The sequence below is a fragment of the Streptopelia decaocto genome (assembly GCF_964273445.1).
Source record: "Streptopelia decaocto genome assembly, chromosome: 18".
In the NCBI taxonomy this organism is placed as follows: Eukaryota; Metazoa; Chordata; class Aves; order Columbiformes; family Columbidae; genus Streptopelia; species Streptopelia decaocto.
In genome coordinates, this window is record NC_138673.1 from 7375614 (window position 1) to 7395694 (window position 20081).

General features: G+C 40.9%; 1 protein-coding gene across 6 annotated transcripts in view; it reads left to right on the plus strand.

The window, feature by feature from the left end:
* The first annotated feature begins 528 nt into the window (after positions 1 to 528).
* Positions 529 to 20081, plus strand: part of EFCAB5 (EF-hand calcium binding domain 5) — a 30945-nt gene continuing 11392 nt past the window's right edge. For 2 of the 6 annotated variants that reach the window (XM_082068854.1, XM_082068857.1), the window contains exons 1-12: positions 529 to 614; positions 716 to 888; positions 3861 to 4425; positions 5897 to 6053; positions 6721 to 6784; positions 8316 to 8386; positions 12000 to 12155; positions 16132 to 16231; positions 16936 to 17658; positions 18683 to 18751; positions 18879 to 18971; positions 19399 to 19613. In XM_082068854.1, coding sequence (XP_081924980.1) covers positions 3869 to 4425; positions 5897 to 6053; positions 6721 to 6784; positions 8316 to 8386; positions 12000 to 12155; positions 16132 to 16231; positions 16936 to 17658; positions 18683 to 18751; positions 18879 to 18971; positions 19399 to 19613 — 2205 coding nt within the window. In that variant the 5' untranslated portion in view covers positions 529 to 614; positions 716 to 888; positions 3861 to 3868. Of the gene's footprint in view, positions 615 to 715; positions 889 to 3860; positions 4426 to 5896; positions 6054 to 6720; positions 6785 to 8315; positions 8387 to 11999; positions 12156 to 16131; positions 16232 to 16935; positions 17659 to 18682; positions 18752 to 18878; positions 18972 to 19398; positions 19614 to 20081 lie in introns of those variants that run through there. The other 4 variants (XM_082068855.1, XM_082068856.1, XM_082068859.1 and 1 more) reach the window with 4 other exon arrangements.

Here is a 20081-nt window from a genome sequence, read left to right on the forward strand (position 1 = left end):
TACTGGGACTCCAGGTGCATGTCATGTAGAGCTATTTCCAAGTCCAGAGTTTTACAAATTAATTATTATTTACCTTGGTGTTGTGGGTGCTGTAATAAATAGCAAGTGACTTGATGAAGGTGACAAAATGACATTTTTCAGTCTGCAATTAAAACTCCAGAGTTCCTCAACTAGAGAACAAATGTGACTCTGACTGTATCAGATTTAGGAAAAAAATCTGCTATTTGTATGAAACCTCCTTTATTTCAAGCTTTGGAACAAGCTCGGCTGTAGATGTTTTTGTCTTTTCCTTTCTCCTTTCCCTGTTGCGTATTATCCTTCAAGAATATATGAGAAATTAGTAAAGGTGATTCATCAAATTGCTTTAGATTCAGGTCTGAGGGCAGTCTAACAAAATGGCACCATGAACTCCCCTATTAGCATTGTACATGTCTTTCCTGCAACGCTGCTTCAAAGCAACACAGTTATTTACAAAAAAAGAGAGCCTGAAATTTTTTAAATCGACTTTGTAATTATTTTTATCTCTTAGATTCTCACATCTGGTGAATACAGTCTCAGCTCATCTTGTAATGGACTTGTGACAGTTCTGGACTTTGTGAACCTTGAATCTGAAGGTAAACGTCCTGTCACTGGACACCTGTGGATTCTCTCTCTGATTATTTGCGCCCTTAATGTTTTCTGTTGCTATTCGTAGTCTTTTCTATTTTATTTTCAGTCATGTGATGCAATGATCTAAGTTGAGTACAGAAGAGTCTGTTGGGCTGCCAAAGCCAAAAGACAACCTACAGCAATTCTGAGTTGTGGAAGAGACATAGCAACCTTTGGGATTATTGCTTAGCAACTGCAAACACACAGAGGAGTAAAACTCACAGCCGGGATCCACAGCAGGTCTGAGAAATCCCTAATTCACTTTAAGATTTTTAATACTTGAGAACAGATGGGCATATATTAAATTCCTGTTCATTTGCAAAGCCAGTTTGAAAGCAGGAGGACTAAGATCTATTTTGATACGTGCTCCAAAGGTAAGAAAAACAGTTCTTCAAAGCTTCAGAAAGCTTTCTCTTTTTTTTTGTATTGAAAAGATCATGTATGAATAGGGTATTTCTTGGACTCTTTGTGACTGGTGAGATAAACATGCTCTATGAAGCACGTTAGGGAAAGGCAAAAATATTTCTGAGTGATGGAGCATCAAAGAGATTGGACTCTGTTTTTGAAAATACTTTTGCAGCTCAAACATCTCCAAAATATTTACCTAGACAAAGTGTAGTCTTTTCTGGCCCTAGCCCACCCATCCACATCCCCTAACAGAATAACAATGAAACCATAAAAATCTTATTTATGAGCAGATTTGGGTTTTGTACAGAAAACTGTGAGATAATGGTCTTGTACCTGCAGGGATTCCAGCAAGACTATTTCTCTCATAGAAAAGGAGGCAGGAAAGTGGCATCCTACTAAATAATGAAAAGCTTATCTTGCCTTCAGCTTGAACAAAGGCTTAGAAACTTTATATCACATTTCAAATTTCCTGGGTGTTTCTAAAGCTGGTCTCTGTGCAGCATGCTCACTGTTATTCGGACAATCAAGCCTCCACTTGGGAATACCAGAGGCCACCAGAGCTCCATATGCTCTGGGCCAAATTTTCAACTAATGTAAAATCAGCACTGAAGTTTATGAGCCAGTGGAGGTGTGTCCCTGTAATCCTCACCAAATTCAAAGTGTCGGGGCCTGAATCTAGCACTGCTTTGTTGTTTATTTTAGCAGTTTTTATGTTCTTCTGTACTCTCTTAGTCTTCTTTATCTGACCTGCATTAAAACGGTGGGCGTAGTTCTCTGTGCCATGCTTCCATTCTTGGAGTTATGTGAATGCTGTGGAATTGAGATAGAACAGTCACGGTCAGTTGTTTTTTATCTTGTTTTGTTCAGAGACATAGGGATACTTTATAAACATTTACTAATTCTCAAAACCATCTTAACAAATGGCTGAGAGCAGGGTAGAAAATATATTCATCATCATTCTGCATCAGCCACCTCATAAAGCAGAATGCAATTGTCACTTTAACATTGCACAGAAACTGCAGAGCGGTTTCATAAAGGATGTTAAAAAATAACATAAGTATTTGAAACTGCAAGAGCAGTTTATTTTGGCACAACAAAACCAGCTGATTTGGAATGTGACCAGAACATTTGGTTAACAACCTGCTTTGAACGAGAAAGAGTCTGATTTTACAGCTTATTGAAAGAAACTCACCTAAGCAAGGAACAAGTTGACATGGCTGACTGCTTTCCCTTTCTACCTTTATAAATCTGGACACCTTTACAGCTTGTGTCCTTCAGTGGCAAAACCAGCTGCCTTCTTCAAACCTTCTATGTGCATCAGGCAGGCAGCTTGATTCATAAATCCATCTCACTCCCCAGCAGGTAATCCACTTTGAAAACAAATTACCAGATGATGCCAACAAGCCCATTGAAAAAACAGACATAGAAATTTAGTGCTATGAAGCATCCTGCCTATCCGAGCGATATTTGGACTCAAATGATGGTTATGAACCAGAAGGTCAGCATATTAGTAAGGACGTTTGTGTGCCAGGAGGGTTGTAGATCACATTTATGCATTTCTTGGAAGGCTGAACTCTCTTCAGAACAGCTACAGATGCTTAAATATGAAGAGCAAAACATATCAAAAGCAATAGTATTGCTATGGATACTGAAAGGCGTTTGTGAAAAGTGCTTTTAAATAAGACCTTGAGAAGGATAGTGTGGCACAAAGTTCAGAGTGGAGTTTCATCTTGAATTTGGAAAGGCGTTAGCCAGGCTCGCTCTATTAGTATCACCCTTCCTTTGCTGTTGTTGAACGCTGAGCTGGGTTTTTTGCAGCATGTTGGTGAATTTTCATGCTTTGAATCAAGTAGTTTGGCAACATTATGCTCCATTCTGTACGTGTAAGTCCCATTGCAGATGCAGTTATGCGTGGAGACATATAGCAATGGGTTTTGAATTGTGCCTTGTGAGCAGCTGAGTTTCTTCATGATATTTCACAGAACTAGCATTTTGAGAAGAAAACAGTGGAGTTGGGGAAACTGTAAAGGAGATATCTGCTTCTCTCTGTAGGTCTGTCTTTTACAGAATAATCTACAAGATTAAATGCTTGTGAACAGCTTAATTACAGAGTTCATGGTATAGAGTTTCCCTTTCTGTAGGAGCTCTGCTGACCCATACACCCGTGTCCTTGTTACCTTAACAAAATGTCCAGCATTAAAAATAGTTTCTGAAATTGAAATTTAGTAGTCTATGGGATGAGCTTCCTCACTGTTTTTCACAGCTACAGAAAAGATGGAGCAGAAGAAGGCATGCAGATGGAGAAATCTTGCTCCCAGGCATCTGGTGTTTTCCATTACTTGCTTCCTTTGTCTCATATCCACTGGATTTCCTGGAGGCGTGGAATGAGACCTAAAGAGAAATAGTGATACTGGGGGTAAGAGGAATCCACTGGTTAGAACTGGGGGACAAGGCTCCCGAGCACTGCTCACCACTTGGTTTCTGAGTCTCTAAATGACCTGGAATTAATCACTTCTGTGTCTCAGTTTCTTCTCCCATAAGAAAGGAACACACTTATTTAGTTGCTCTGTCTCTAAGGGCTGTCATGATACATAATTAATCTTTATAAATCATTTACTGAACTTTGAAGTAAAGTGGCTGTATTTATTTAAGAGTACAAAGCAGCAGTAACAGACTAAAAAGGAACATAGAAAAAGAATATTAGTCAATTCCTAACAACAGACTTTCTTCCTCCTGTGGCATCTGCTAGGACACTGCTGCATTTTTGGCTTTGTGTAACATTCTGCTTTTGTTCTTTGTCGCAGTGACAGGGATGGCTGCTCAGCCAGAAGAAGCAGCAGGTCTAAAACATCCCAGACTTGGAGAAAATAATACGACTGCCAGAGAAATGAAGAGAAATCAAGGGAGTGATGAGCTTCCCTGTTTCAGTAATTATGCACTGTGGAAAGAGTGTTTTTACGAAAAGGTACAGCAGAGGTGTCTGAGTCTGCAGGAGGCAAAGGTGAAGATGATTCATGCACAAAAGGCAAAGGAAGAAAAGGTAAAAAAGAGAGAACCCTGTGACTGGCTGCCCAGAGAGTGGTTCAGTGAAGAGACAGAGTCACTAGATACTCGCATCTATTTGCTTGACAAACTCCTACCAACATTAATCCCAGGAGTGGAAAAACTGTTAATGGAAGTGGAAAGAAAGAATGTGCTTGCACCAGACAAAGAAACAACTGAATTCAACCCCATTATTTTTCTCGGAGAGTATCTGATGAGACATAACCCTCAGTATGGTGTTTCTACAAAACCAGGCCCATACCTGAGAGGAATGAAGATGGTCACGAAGGAGATAAAAACTAAGATGCCAGGTACAGCATCAGAGAGGTGAGAGACTTGAAAGTGTGGCTGGTCACAAGACCAGAGCTGGTGTCTGTTTTACCAAAGGAACAGTGTGACTACAGCCATAGCTGTAGCAGATTTTGCATATCTGCTGGTAGTACTATCATGGGATTTGCATTCTTGGCAGCTCAGGATTTACATATTTGTGATGGCTGTATTGTGGGATTTGCATGAGATTCTTAAACCACAGCAGCACAGAGGATTTTACTGACACCCTGTAACATTGAGGCTCGTAACGTGAATCACTGGCTTTCTAAACAGGAAAAAAGTGTTACAAGAGAGATGCTCGTCTCTGCTCAAAATCACATAAACACCAGAAAGAATGGGGTGGAATTCTGGCCCCAGTGAGGAGTCTTGACAATCACCTTGAGGGAAGGCAGGATTTTACCACAGATTCTTCTGGGAAGCTTACCTGTCCTCAGCGAGCACTCCCAGGCCACCTCCAGCCTCTCCTTAACTGCCACCTGATGGGAAGTTGAGGCATGCAGGAGAACAGATGGGAGAAATTCCGTATCCAAATGCATTGGTCCTTAAAACAGAGCCTTTATTTGTCCGGGCATGGTAGTCCTTCAGTCTGAGTCACCCATCCTGGTGTGGGAGTTAGGCGGCTCTTCCTGAAGAAACATATTTCATTCTGCAGGGAGAAGTCACCCTCACTGCCATCTCATCTTTTCTGGAAATGTCTAATATGAAATGAGCTCACTTTAAAAGGGGTGCCCAGCACTGTTAGAGCCTGTTTTGTCATTATTGTCTAGGGAGGAAACATTTTGTGCCACACCAGGGAGACCAGGCAGAGGAGGCAGCTCTCTGATGGTTTAGGGCCCTAGAAATAAATGCAAAACCACAGCACAGTGCAGGTGCAGCATGTGATGTAACTTGTGCTGGGCACTGCCCATACTGATCACCAGAGCACCTTGGCAACTCCCAGCGTGGCCTTCACTCTACTGTCACCTTGCAGGCCACTCCCAAGGAGAAAGAAAATCGAAAGGACATCTACACAAAAAATTATTAATGTCATTATAAATGTGAAGGTAAAATTTATCATTGTTTAAACTACACAGACTAGGAGAGCTGTAGAGATTATTTTCCTTTAAATGTCTATTGTATACAAGAGACTGTCTCCACATGCGCATATCTGACACTCAGAGGTTATTTGTTCAAATGCATAGTTACACTAGATTTCAGGAGATGATACATGTCAGAGTGTAAATACTGTCACCTCCCTGGAGCTGCCCTCTGAAAACATAGACTACTAGTATCTAGTCCAATAGCCACGCTAGTAATTTTGTGCCTCAAACATCAAATATTTCTTTGGAAAAAAAATCTACTTGTACTAAAAGGACAAGAGTTTCAGTAAGAATGTATTTCCTTTCATGTTGTTCTTCATGGTAAGCTTAATCTGTCTTAAATATGTTTATGATGGTATCTTTCTAAACCATATTCCCGTGTCCTACAGGCTGGCCAGCATGAAGTCTGAGGCAGAAAGCATACGTAAGGAAAGGCAGCAGGTGGAAAATATGAAGGCTCAGGTGAAGGAGATGAGAAAGGAGGTGCTGGCAATTCAGTTCAAGGAGTGGACGGTGGATGTCAGTGGCAGAATACCAGTCGCACTGGTAACTAGGGTTTATCCTTGATAACACACTGTTGGGATTATTCCAGACAGGAGGAAAAGGAAGATTGTGATAGTTCTGTCTGCCCGGCATGGCAGCACAGAGCACAGGGATGGGCAATGGCTCTGACTCTTACGGTCAGGGTGCAGGTTGGTGTCTACCACTCAGCCTCACCAAGCCCTGATTCCCCACAAGCACACGGAAGGTTGTGATGTGTTCTCCACAAAGGTCCTGGGAAGCTAAATGCCCCACGAGGTACTCATACATTCCCGATGTTGTTGGATACACACAGCATCACTGGATGTCCTTCTCTGCAGCTGGTTATCCCTCAGAATCCCCTTAAAAAGGTCCAGAGCAGCCACTCTTGCTCTCCTGTGCCTTCCATTAAATATTCTTTCTACCCCTGCGACTCATACAAATTGATACTGCAGCTCGTAACGGATGAGATTTGCAGAAATCATAGTACATCTCTTGGTACAACGCCCATAGGAAACAGTCCTGTGGTTACACACAGCACAACACAGACAATGTCTACATTTAACAGAACCCACCTATGTGAGATAAGAAGCATTCCTGGCCCATATGACTGATTATTCTGGGTGATCTATTTTAGTAATTACCTACTGTTGTCTGCATGAAACAGGCCTTTGACTATTACCTTGATTTGTAGGTTCAGAGTGCCCTGAGGTCTTTTCTGGATGTTGTTGCTTCTATTCCCACAGATGCGGGAAAAGGTAAGTTTTTATTGTGTCTCCTTTAGTTTTATTTCTGTGGTCTGATTTCTGATGAAAACTGTGAGCAGTGAAAGAATTGCTAGGGATAGTTACACCAGCTGGGGTATTAACCACAAATCTTCAGACATTGGAAAGGGACTGAACTACCGTGGTTCGTTAATATGATCTTGAAAAGTACAGAGAGAAGTGAAAAAAATCTTTTGGAGAGACAGAAAGATCAGATGCAGGCCCTTCACACTTACAGCCTGCGTTAGCCATTGCCATGCGCTTACCACGATTTATAAGAATCACTGTAAAAACCTCCTTCATCTACTCTATCCCATGGTGTTCCTTGTCTCTGGGAGGTCTTGGAAATCCCATGGACAGCTTGGCATACTGGGAGTTGTGAAGGAAAGGTGGGATCAAAAAATTAAGGTCTGACTGCATTGTTACCTTTTATGGTTTCAGGGACAATGCCAAAGCTTACCTGATGCTCCACCAAATCACACATCTTGTCTGGCCATTCCCTTTGCCAGTCCAAGGCGTGCCACAGCACAAGGGCCTCTGTGTCAGAGCACTCAGCACAGAAAGGATTTCCATAACCCATGTCCACTTCATAGCTTACACTTGACCTCCCTGAATAATGATCATTGAATAGATAGAACCAGGACCATTGAAGTGGCAACGCGCAGCCTGCTGCCAGCCCTTTATATCCATAGCCTGTAATGATCACCAATAATAACAAATCTGCTTTTGCTGGAAGATGGGATGATGGACAGGGAACCTCCAGAGCCCATTTCTGTGTGCTGCTGGAGTGCTCTGCCCTTGCTCAGCCCTCTCTGTATTAGAGTTGCTCCTCTGAGTAATTATCCTAGGTCTGTAGTACGTTGTGTGAATGCCCAACACAGCCTGGTGCTCCTGCTGTGGTGGCTGTGGTTCTCGAGGGTGAACAGATCCTGGGAAGAAAGAACAGAAAAATAATCCCAACAGAAATAGCATGTCTGTACTCAAAGACCTCATTCAGAAATCTATGTAGACATTCGATGTATTTTCTCAGTTCCAATACAGCATCCCAGAAGCTGACCAAAATGTAGTTTTATGTATCATAAGCAGTAAAAATATTCCCACAGAGCTTCTTGGGAAAATTGCTATGATTTTCAGATTCCACTCTTGCAAAGCAGAATCTATGTCCCCAGAATTTTAAGGCAGTTTTGTCTGTTTTTTGAAATAAAAAAATTTGCTTCCCTCACATAATTAGCTGGAAGTACTGTAAAAATGATAGCAATTTGCACCAACATATGTCAAGAATAAATATGACCATACAGTTCTGAATAGGTAAATGCGGATTTTCAACAACTGAAGTGTGTAAGAATCAGATTTAGAGAGCGTCTACACAGTCAGATACTTTAGCTACTGTGTATGATAACCTCAAATAAGTGTAATCCAACATCTGAGGAAAGTTAATGTAACATGTAGTGTGCAGAATATGTGTACAATATGCAAAACCACAACTGTTTGCTTTCTAAACCAATATCCCTTCATTTTTTACTAGCAATCTATGTCAAGAAGCTGGAAATCATAGACACATTGGGAAAAAAAGTAAACATAGATGAATTCGCAGAGGTGAGAGATGAAATAAGAGCATCTGATTCAGAATATGATGTGTATCACAAAGTAGTAGAATTTCCCTGGGGACAGCTGAGTAAGTGAAAGGCATCGCTTTTCCAGCATCCCAGGTAACTGGTTATATGAGGACATTTCATGTTCCATCTCCATATCCATCCTCTGCTGTTATAACACTTCCATTCTGGCCAGCAAGAGGGAAATACTTTGTTTTCCCCAGAGCTGCAGCCTGTGCTGCCTCCTGAGAGGTTACTCTAGAGGCAGTGGGTTCAGGATATCCCTCTTAGTCCCTTTTTAGGATGCTAAAGCCCTGAATCACCTGTGAATTCAGATTTTGCGTTGGCTGCTCAAGGGAGGGTCAGGCTTCCAATATAACCATTAGCCTGAAGTAATTAGTACTATCCCAAAGTATTGGTATTTCTGATTATGTTCTGTTAACCATAGAAAAACCTAACAAGTGATGAACTGGGATGAGAAACTACCATTTTTGCCCTGAACTGTTACTGGCTTGAATGATAACCAAACTGCAACAAGTGTCATAAATGTGCAAGAAGCATAACCAGGCTGAAAAATACACGGTTTTAAAATCAAAAGCTGTCACTGAGAAACATCAGAAGTGTGTTTTTAACTCACCAAAATCAATAAATATAGTTGGAAGTTTCACCCCATTACTCTACTCTTCATCAGTTTGAAAACAACCAAATCAGTTCAAACCATATTTACTAAAAAACTCTCCAGGCCAAGACTTTGGCAGCCATTTCTACCTACGACAGAGCTAAATTTTATGGCTGGGTAATTAAACCTGTGAAAAGAGATGTTTAGAATAGAAATAATGACAGCCCCTCAATTGCAGCAGTGCGAGTGCGTGCTGTTACAATAATTAAAACCAGCGTATAAAGCAGCTGTGCAGAGACTAGTTTCAAGCAACCATGTGCGATTTTCGTGCCTTCTTTGCTCTCAGGAGACTCACATGTTCGATATTTTGCACTGAGATGCATTTTTATGATAACTTGTTGAAGGCTTTTTTAAGCATGAAATGAGGTATTTTTAAATTTATCCTCAGAATAACTGCATTTAATTAAGAAAACTATTGTGGATAATGGGAGCCCAGAGAATTGCCATTGTCACTGAAATGAAGCATCAATCCATAACCCCTATGGTACATGTATAAGCACTGAATGAATTCATGCTCCATTAGCATTAGAAAAATGTTTTAAGATATATTTTGTGTACTCTTTATTTTAACTTAATTAAAGATATGACAACAGAGATCACAAGTACAAAAGACACGGACTGTCAAGCTGTCTGATTTACCAGCCAGTGCAACGCTGTTCTCAGAATATATTCTCTGATGCTTTTTGGAATTGGGTTTTAATTGAGTCAAATGATGAGGTTTTCGTCACTTCCCTTGGGAACTGCTCTGTGACCACAGGCCTCGCTCTCAGCACAGGGCTGTTTCTAATCCTCAGCTACAATTTACCTTTGTTCGTCACTTTGCATCATCCACCAAAACCAGAACGAGAGAGGATCTTCCTCCACACTGGCCTGGGCGCTTTCACATGTGGAAAGCATTGCTTTTTAATGGACTTTAGCATTAAATGGTGCTTTTTTTTTCCTTCCTCAAATTCAGTGCAGCTTTGAGTTAAAGGCTGTTAGAAACTCAGTGGAGACCTCACACGTTGTTGTTGTTGGGTTTCAGGTGTTTTTTCAGACGTGCAAAACAGTGGCTGTTGAATTTTTACATCTTTTGTGACAAGCTCATGGGGTCGTTTGTATTAAAAGTGTTTAAATCCCAGAGACCAGTCCTTGATAGTTTATTTCACAGGCTTTGTTCTCTGACATGCAGAACCCCCAGCAGTCTGACACAAAGCTACTGACACCAAGGGAAATACTCACATTGCTTTTTTAGGGTCAGAATCCGGCTTTAAAGGTGAGGTTGTTTTTTGTGATTGCATGTGGCTTACTCGATTGCTGTTGAAACAGAACAGGAACAAAAAAAAACAGGAGGAACAAAAAGAAAAGATCCATTGTTCTTGATGATAATGTGTTCACAAACTACAGCAAGGTCTCGCACTGGATAGCAAGAAGGAAGCGTGCCAGTTTTCTTCTGATGGGTGTCAAAATCTCTTGGTTAATAATAAATAAATGGATGCATGTTATGTGTACAGTTCTTTACACAGTAGAGTGCTTTACACACATCAGCTAAGAAAAGCTTATGATTCTACGATAGTTCCTCCTGCCCACATAGCTGAACATACGCTTCTAGAAGATTTTCTGTGGAGCTGTTAGACAGCAGTATTAGTACACAAGCCTTTGGATGTGTCATCAAGATGACATATAAAATAACAAGCTTCTTGCCCAACCTGCCTCCTCCCAACTGCTGTCATCTTTAAGGTTCATCTGTCACAGGGTTCCGGGTTGTAATAGCTCTGAAAATCTCATCGATACACATAGCCCCAGATCTGCCACCTTCTCACCAACCCACCTACATCCTCTCTTTTAATGCTGAAATGCAGAAAAAACACACATTGCCTTAGGAGTCTTTCTTTCCCACCAGCCACCCCTCAGGCCACCGGCTGCTGCTTTTCTGCTCTTCCTCTCTTCTCCACTTGTCCCACATACTTGGATATTATGCAATATAGACATGAATAATAATAACATATATTAATATTTCAGTTTTTTAATGCCTGTGCGGCATTTCAGCAAGCCCACGATGTTCTAGTGTTTATATCAGGTATCCATACTCTAAAAATGGGATAATGGGAAACATTCTGTGTTTTGCCAATTCCTCCTGTTAACTGTATGGGCTCCCTGTTCTGGTGGCTGGCTCCAGAAACCTGCTATAATAATTCAGCACAGGCTTTGGGATTGTGGTTTGTTCGGATGGCCGTTATTATTTATGTCATGCACACCACATTTTTAGAACCATATTGCTTTTGCTCATAAAAACCACATGACTATAAATCCAAAGTGTTAAAGTGTCTCCAAGGCTAGAACTTAAAATAAATCTCAAGTCAGTAGTATTCCCGGTGTCAGAGGACCTGGGTGACAGCAGGCTCATTTTCAAAAGGTTCTTTCTTTTTTTTTTTTTTTTAATTGTATCCAGACTGGTTCTCTAAATACTGAAATTGTGGGCAATGGTCATTTAGTGGCATTAGAGAGTTAAGTGGCTCAGCTCTGCAAAAACTAGTGGCTCAAAATGCCTCCGTAGGTGCAGTCAGGAATAGTAACTGCGGCAGAAAACTATGGAGAACTTATACCTTCCCTGAGATAACCCAGGGTAAGCACTGACATTTCATAGGGGGGATTCCAGTCCAGCACCTCGGAACCTCTGGACATTACAAGCAACCTCTGGGCCAGGAAAGGAGCTGCTCGATGTGCATTTGCGCCCAGTGCAGCAGCGTCTCAGGCTTGCTTGGAGAATATTGCTACTTCCGAAAGAAAGAACAAAGTAGGCAGTGTAGCATCCACACACCAAGTTTGCATTACGTTAGCAGATTAAATTACGAATTCACATATATTTCATTGCATGAAATAGATTTTCAAGAGTTCAAATAAAGGTGAAAATACTTGAAGAAAGCTAACCATTTACCCTACTACTTTCTCTCCATAGTATGTCCATTCCTACACGGAACATTTTTCAGATGACATGTTCCAAGAAATCCTGAAGCATCTCTCTCAGTGCGCTGAAGACTTCAAAGGAGCAATAAGACATGATATGTGGAGGCAGATGTTTACTGATCTCTTCCTAGATTGTGATTCTGGAAAGGTAAGCAAAGCAGCTCTCAACCTCATTTCAGTGTGGTGATGCTTCCAGTTTGGTATTTCTCTGGGTAACTGTGTAACATGATGACTCAGGTCTGAAGTTTGATGATTCTGGAGAAGAAATGAACCATGAACTTTACTACTTCTGGTCATTACCTGTTCCTACAGCACATTCAGAACGTTTGGGTGCTAATTTGTCTATTCAGCCATACTTCAGAAAAGATAACCTGGTATAGATTGACCTTAACAAATGTGCACATTACTGCAATAGTAACATATATTGTGTTAATTGTGTTGCATTTCTTTATACACCTTTAGGGCTTCTATCAATAAATCTCATAATAGTTTAAATATAAAATGCAAAATTATCTTTACAACCTCTCAGAGAAAAGTGCTGTGAACTTCAGCCACTGTTAATGGGCAGGAAATTAAAATACAATGAGTCAGTTATGGAGCTGGAAATGGAACTCGAAAGCCATAATTTGGTTTTCAGTAGCTCTAAACTCTATTGGCCTCTGAATACACCTGCATCCCCATTTAAAAAAAAAAAAAAGGCAGCAGCTAGACTTATTAGAAAACTAGTGAATAGTAGGAGCTGAAGAATCAATGGCACAAGCTATTGCTAAAAACTTGGGCTTCATCAAAAAAGTATGGTGCCTATTCTGAGTAGTTTCGGTTCACCAGTTGCTGGCTCCTACACAGCAGAGAGTTGCCATAATCTTACCATTTCCTCCCCTACATAAATTATATATTCCATCCAGCACTCCTCTAGTGATGTTTACAGCATGCCTACCTAGAATGAACCCTGCTCTGCAATCTCATGCTAATAATGTCATTACCTCTCAGAGAATGGAATTACACAGCATGTTTCAACACCAATGGTGTGCTTTAGAGAATAGCAGGCAAGCTGCTGTTTCAGGGCTGAGGAAAGAAATGTGTCTGCTGCTCAGTTAGAAGACATTTCATTTCTTATTGCTCTGTCAAGAAGAGCTATGATGGATCCTCTTGGGTGGAGTAGTATGTAAAGCCGAGTTGTGTCTTTTCCATGTGTTTTGAAAGGATTCCTTCTTTCCCTTTCATGTTTTGATGTGACTTTCATCCTGTTATTTCTGTGGCAATAATCACCATCTCCATGCTACTAATCCCAGTGGAATCTCGGAGGCAAAGAGCCAAAAATTCTAGCACATCATAACAAGAGTGAGCAGCAATCAGCACAGCCATTGCTGCCCAGAAAGACATGATCAGAGCACAAACATGGTTTCTAGCCTCGCTCTGCAAACTGAGTTCACTAAGCTGTAGTATGGGCCGTGCAGTTCTTTTAAACTCGACCTGGTTTCTTTTGTATCGCTCTAATAAGTCCTGCTGTACTGTACCCACAGGGAAGATAAAAGATGCAAACTAACTCGAGGACTTGTACCACTTGAGTGCGATCCTTTACTTGTAGTGCTCATTCTGCAAAACACAGCGAAGCAGTTGTTTCAGTTCCTAATTTCCATGTGTTGGGTAGCAGGCAGTTATTCCAGTCTGCATGGTGAGCATGGCTGGCTGCCTCCCTGCCTTGCAATTAGGGCCAGGGAGCTGAGAAAGCCGTGTTTAAATTACAGTCAAATTAGAAGGTATCCACATGATCATTATGATGATTTCAAATGCACGCAGCCAGCAGGATGGCAGCTCAGTGAGAACAGCCTGGACCATACAGTGCAGCAGAAACTTTCCAGGACAATACCAGGACACAGCTGAATCACTTCTTAATGCCCAAACTTGGACTCAATGATCTCAAAGGTCTTTTCCAACCAAAACGATTCTACAGTTCTATGAAAAAGCCAATAACTCTGTGAATTTTAAGCTTATTGTCTCTCTGTGCTCATGTGTATCAAGTATAGTTTCTTTTATATGTTATAACAGAACCTGCATTAATTTTCAGGGTCTTTTTAAGCCTGGGATCTTTAAGTGCAACTGAATTTAGTCTGAGATGAGTTTTCAAACTAATGGTGTTTGAGACACTTCTGATTACCTTTCTGGCAGAACAGCAACAGAAAAGTCTGCTGTCTCGTGGCCTTTTCTGAGTGTCTGTTATTCCCATCTTACTCGCTAACAAGCACATTGTGGTGTTCAAGCTATACACACCGCATTTCCAGAAAAACAATCGAGCCGTTAAGCACTGACCTATCACTGATTAAATGGCAAGTCTGGTTTAGTCTGTGTTGCTAAAGGAATTACTCATAGATCACAGAGCGTTGCTGAAAACAACTGAGAATCATCACCTGCCAATATCGAGGTGACAAGAAAATTGGGTCAACATGTTTCAACTCTCCAGCCACTAAAGCTGGCAGTAGTTCAAAGTGGAGACAAGTTTTGGATGGTTGTACAAACACAGATGGTTTGCTGTTATTTCTAGGGGCTGCTGTACCTGTCCTGCCAACAAGACTGCATGAAGGGCTGATGGGCAGGAATCTTTCATCAGCCTCCCCAGTCACACACAAAGTACATAGAAACATGACCTTTTCGAGTCAATTTAGGAACCCAGAAAGACAGCGTAACTGGGTATAGGACCTTTGGAATAGTTTTCATGTTGTAATGCTCCTCTTTTCTATAGATAGCTTTGCTGTGATGACATTTGTTGTTCCAAACCCACACATGGCTGAAATTCAACTGTAATTTCCAGCATATTTTTGCCAGCAGGAATTAAGTTACAAGAGTCTGAAACACTAAAACCAGACTGGACAGCAGGTTACATTTCTGTTCTCATCCTTTCCTCAAAATCTGCAAAAAGCTTCCAGTTGCCTTTAGAAGAGAGGTGTTACAGTAAAAGAAAACGTGGTGTATTCACTTAGTTTTAGCATTAACCTCCTTGGGAGGCACTTCACCTGTAGGTGATGGGTGTCTCTCAGTTGTTTTCAAATCCAATTTTCCTCACATTAATACTATTAATTACAGTTTCAGATTATAAACAACACAGTCACCTTGCACTCATTTCCAGAAAAGAGCAGCAAACTTCTTCCCTTATTTCTTCAGCCTAAGGGCAGGGAAAGTTCACAAGGAATCGAAAGCTCAGATCATTTTACATTTTGCGGTCTTTAAGAGCAAAATGTGAAAAGGAAATCAATAATTCAGTTGGAAAGCTGCTTGCTAGAAATAATGAACTTAAGTAAATCTGCTCTCTAATTAACTACTATATTTCACTAGTGGGAGGGATATTACAAAGGTGGCAGGACTGAAATAATGACAACAGGAATTCATCATTAAATGGAAAGCTTGCAATCGCTTAGATTTGCTTCACTTTTTAAACTCGCAATTTCCTGATTGGAAATGACCCATTTAATTGTCTTTTCCTGGTTTTAGTGGCTGCATACAGTCACCCTGAGCAACAAGGACTTGATAAACTCTGCATGTTCCTCTGCACTGGAATTACAGATGTCTCTCTTACCTCTGTGCTCAAGTGTGTATGAATTTTTAAAGGAAATTAGGGAGGTTGTCATAATAGCTCAGATTTTTGGACTAATTATTTTCCCAGGCAGTTGCCAATACGTAATGCTTCAAAGGAAACGATGGGGCATAAAAGCAAACGACAACGTGCAGTCACTAACATAATACAGCACAGCCCATAATATGTGAAAATTCTTCCATAATGCTGTCAGGCAATCAATATCTGTCCTGGAAGTGGGAAATGTTGAAGCTTTGATCTTTACATGAAGAACTCCTTTGGCAGAAGTGGTTACAATCATCTAACTGTAATTTGTCAAGAACATGCAAGAGGATGTGCCCGCAAAGTAATATGTATGAGGAGTTGCAGCTCAGCCCAGAGAATAAAGTTTTGCCTCTATGAAATAAATTCACTTCTTTGAGATTTGTACTGATGTTCTGGTAATGGATAATTTTCAGTCACAGGTAATTCTTAGCTAATGGTGCCTTTGTAGGGCTGCAAATGTAAACCCCAAGAAGCACAGGAAAATAACAATAATTGTAATCTTTTTGTCTAGGTTGGTCTCTTAGATAGACAAAAAATACTTGCCCTCCTTGTAGACTTCTATGACAGAAGCCCCGTGATCATGAAAAGGAGATTCTGTAACCCAAGACAGTGTAAGTATCTGAGATGTTTTAATTGTGGTTAAATCATTAGGAGGTGACATGAGGTTGTGTAGTTAATGTGTGTTTTATAAGGATTACCAGAAATGGCCAGTGCCTAAAAAAGGACCCGAATGCATGCTGTGACCTATACGCCAGAATTTGCAAAGATGTTTTGCAAACTGTGATGCTGTGTTCAGAAATCCAAAAGTTTCCTTCCTACAAAACTCTGAATTACTTTTTGGAAGTAGGATTAAAGGAAGACTACTTTTCCTGAAACAATTGTTCCTTCTTCCCTGGCAATAATAGAAGTTAATTTTATGTTTAGGCTAAAATTTCTCCAGAAACATGGAAAGATAAAGAAAAAAAGCAGAGAATCATCTAAAAGAAACTAAAATAATTTAAAGATACTGGACATTAATGAATTGCTAAGACCAAATGCAATGGAAATTGCAGCTTTCCCTCTTAGTATGGAGAATTATGAAACATGATATTTATTTCAAGAGAAATATGATGCAATCCACAATAACAAGTGCAGTTCTTTGCAGGCAAAGACTTTATTCTGAAGTTTTGTGTTTCTGAGATGCATATTTGCAGAAGGTGCTGAGAGTTGTATCTCCTATGGAATACCTTTTTCTTTTTTTAAATCCTTATGCCATACTAGAGAACATAAACCCAATGCAAACTATCAAAGTATCAATGTTTTTTTTCTATTATAGGGCCAATAATTGAGCTGCAAGAGATTGAGCTGCTGGATTTATGGGGAGTCCTCGATGACCAGGAAGTTTGTGAGGAATTCAGTGAAAAGTTGGTCTTGTCTCAAACAGAAATTTCTGAGGGAGAGATTTTAGCATATCAACCTGCATCAGTGGTGAAAAGCGCTGAATTTGAAGAGAATTATTTGGATGGAGACACAAAACATACTGAGAAATCCAGTTTCCAGGAAGACATCGAAACTGCGAGGCAAAGTGAGTCTGCAAGTGCAGACAGACAAGAGGAAGATTTCCCAGGATCCAACTCCACTGGGAACAGTCTCAGTAGAGATGGAGAACCTGGATCTGAAAAACAAGTGGAGGAAGAGGAATTTGGCCTGGGTACAAAGCCTGATACAGAAACAAATATGGAAGAAGATCATCCTGTGTCAGACAGAGAACCTGGCACAGAAGGGCAAGTTAGTCAGGAGGAAGATGATGGCATTGCAGAGACAACCAACACGACTGCAGGACCAACACCTGAAGCTACAGCCATGGCCTCAGAGGACAAAGCTGTGGCAGGCATGGATGTCATTGCTTCAGAACAGGATGCTCCAGTTGCAGAGGTTGTGAAAGAAACTCCTGCAAGAAAAGAGAGTTTTTCCAAGCAGCATGGCAGCCAGTTTGGCCGACAGACAAGCTCAGAGACAAGACTGAAGGATGAGGACCTTCTGCAAGACCAGAATAAAGGTAAAGTGTTCTCCTTTATTCTGGTTTAACGATAGGTGTCTTTTTAATCCATTTCAAAACTAATGAAAGCATGTGAGTGATTTCTGAATGCATAAGGCCATAAGCTTTGATATCTTCTCAGCATGGTGTTTTCTGGGTTTGAGTGTGTTGCTCTCACAGAACGGCAGGTGAGTCACCTTGCTGGCGATCTGTATTCAAGGCACTGAGCAGACACTTTAATTCAAGTAGGGAGTTTCTGAAGCAGCAGCATTTTTCTAATAAGGAGGAACTTTATGTTCTGTTTCACTCTGTAATGTTAGTCTAGCAAGACAGGAGCCTGATTATGTTAAATATAGAAATGACTTTTAGTAATTTTTAGACGGTGATTGCCCATAAGGAAACATATTATTGGATCGTATACCAGGAACCTTTTATTTTAATCTCTCACTGTCTTTCCAAAGGAATATCATAGTTCTTAATTGTGTACAAAGGCTTTTGTTCTGGGGAGGCTGTGGTCAGGAAACTCTGTGTCTCATAAGAGGTACTTTCTTAAACATGCTAGAAGAACAAACTTCCTTGCCAGCGTCCTGTGAATACATTCATTTCTCACAGTTTAAAACATTGCAAGAACTGAGTTTATGTTGCCAGGGCAGTCTAGTCACAGACTTACTATGTTTGGGACATGCCATACTTCAAACTTCAGAGCAGATTCCTACCCTGTTCTCGCAGAAACAATGGTGTGGTTGTACAATGCTCTTTGAGGGAAAGGTGGATGGAAACAAGAAGTCCAAATAGTGTTTTGAACCCATCTTGGAAAATAATTTAGCTCATTACTCTTGCTAAAATGGATATTTGTAGCTGGGATTAAGAAATGTAACATTCACCAGGTGAATTTCAGGAAGCAGTATTTCCAGACCGTAAAAATAAATAGCTACTGATAACAAGAGTAACTCCAGAGTCACAGAGGTAGATTTTATATATTAATCAGCAGGATGCTCAGACTAGTAGGCTCTGGTTCACAGAAGATTTCTTTTTAAAATTGCAGGTCCAGCACCCCCAGACAGACAGGACTCTCCAGCTGAAGCTGGCCAGGAGTCTGAAGTGCCGTGGTCAGGTGACTGTTCTCATCTGCTTTAGAAACTATAGCTTGGATATATGTGTTTAAAGGCTTTTAGAAAAGCTGTATCTGTGTCCTTTTTACAAGCTTATATCATTACAAGGTGTATTTTATCTTCCATCAGGTGATCTTCTGACTTTAGACCTAAGTTGCAGGTATAGCAGCTACGGGGGGAGAATTCCAGAGGACTGGAAGTGTGAGGCCACTAGATTTCCAGGTATTTGGTCACAAAGTTGTGTGTTCAGTTGTGCACATGGTGGCTGGCAGTGTCTGCAGACATGCCAGTGCTGCTGTGAGCTGAAACTCTGAGCAAGAACACAAACACTAATTCCTGAAGCTGACTTCAAGGTATCAGCAGTGTTGTCTTTGTGTCAGAAGGCTCCTTGCTGTAGACCAGTAATTTCAGCTCACCTATATTTGGGGATTTGACCTGGCTGTATGATAGCGTCCATGCTAGACTGCGGCATAAGTCTGAAGAGATGCTATTAGAAAAGTATAAGCAGAGTAAGGCCCTTAGTCTGCATTCAGCCATACTCACAGCGGGTAGGAAGTGCAGGATTCAGGACTGCGTTGATATGTGCCATGCGGGTGGTTTTAGAGCAGCATTTGGCTTCCTACAACACATTGTGATTTCTGCCTTTCAGACTTAGGTCCCATCATGGCAGAGATTCAGAACCGCTGGGCTTCTCGTACTAGGAGTGCCTTTGATGAAAGCTGCCTCAACCTGCCTCAGTTTGTACAGCTCATGGAGACATTTGTTGGTGAAGACATTTCTCTGCCTACTCTGAAGAGGCTTAATGCATTTATCAAGGAAGAATACAAACAGACAGAGGAGGAAAAAATAGAACAGCTAGAAAAAGTAAATATTGATAAGTTTTGCTGATCCCATGTCCAAACAAAAAACAAGCAAATGCCTACAGACTCTGACAAAGTAGACTTTTAATCTCATGCTGGCGGAGCTATTCACTTGCAGCCTTGCGTTTTCTGCTTCTTCAGGAGACCTTTTACCCCTTTGTTTTCATATGGATCCTCCCTCCCTAGCCTGTAGCTCTAGAAGTGATGACAGACTCATCCTGTAAGAGGTTGTCTGTCTTTTCTAGAGCTGGACTGAGTGGGACAACAGGTTGATAGTTAATTGTGAAAGAGCTCAAAACATTCCATTCTCCTTATTCACCTTTATAATGGCCAAGAACCTGATCTCTGACCTACTGCACTGGCATGTACCTATGAGGTTGTGGATGTTTTGGGGAGGATTTTAAAAGAAGTGTGTTTGGTTTTGCTATGTGCAAGGCTGTATGTGAATGTGCACATGATTTTTTGTGTTTGA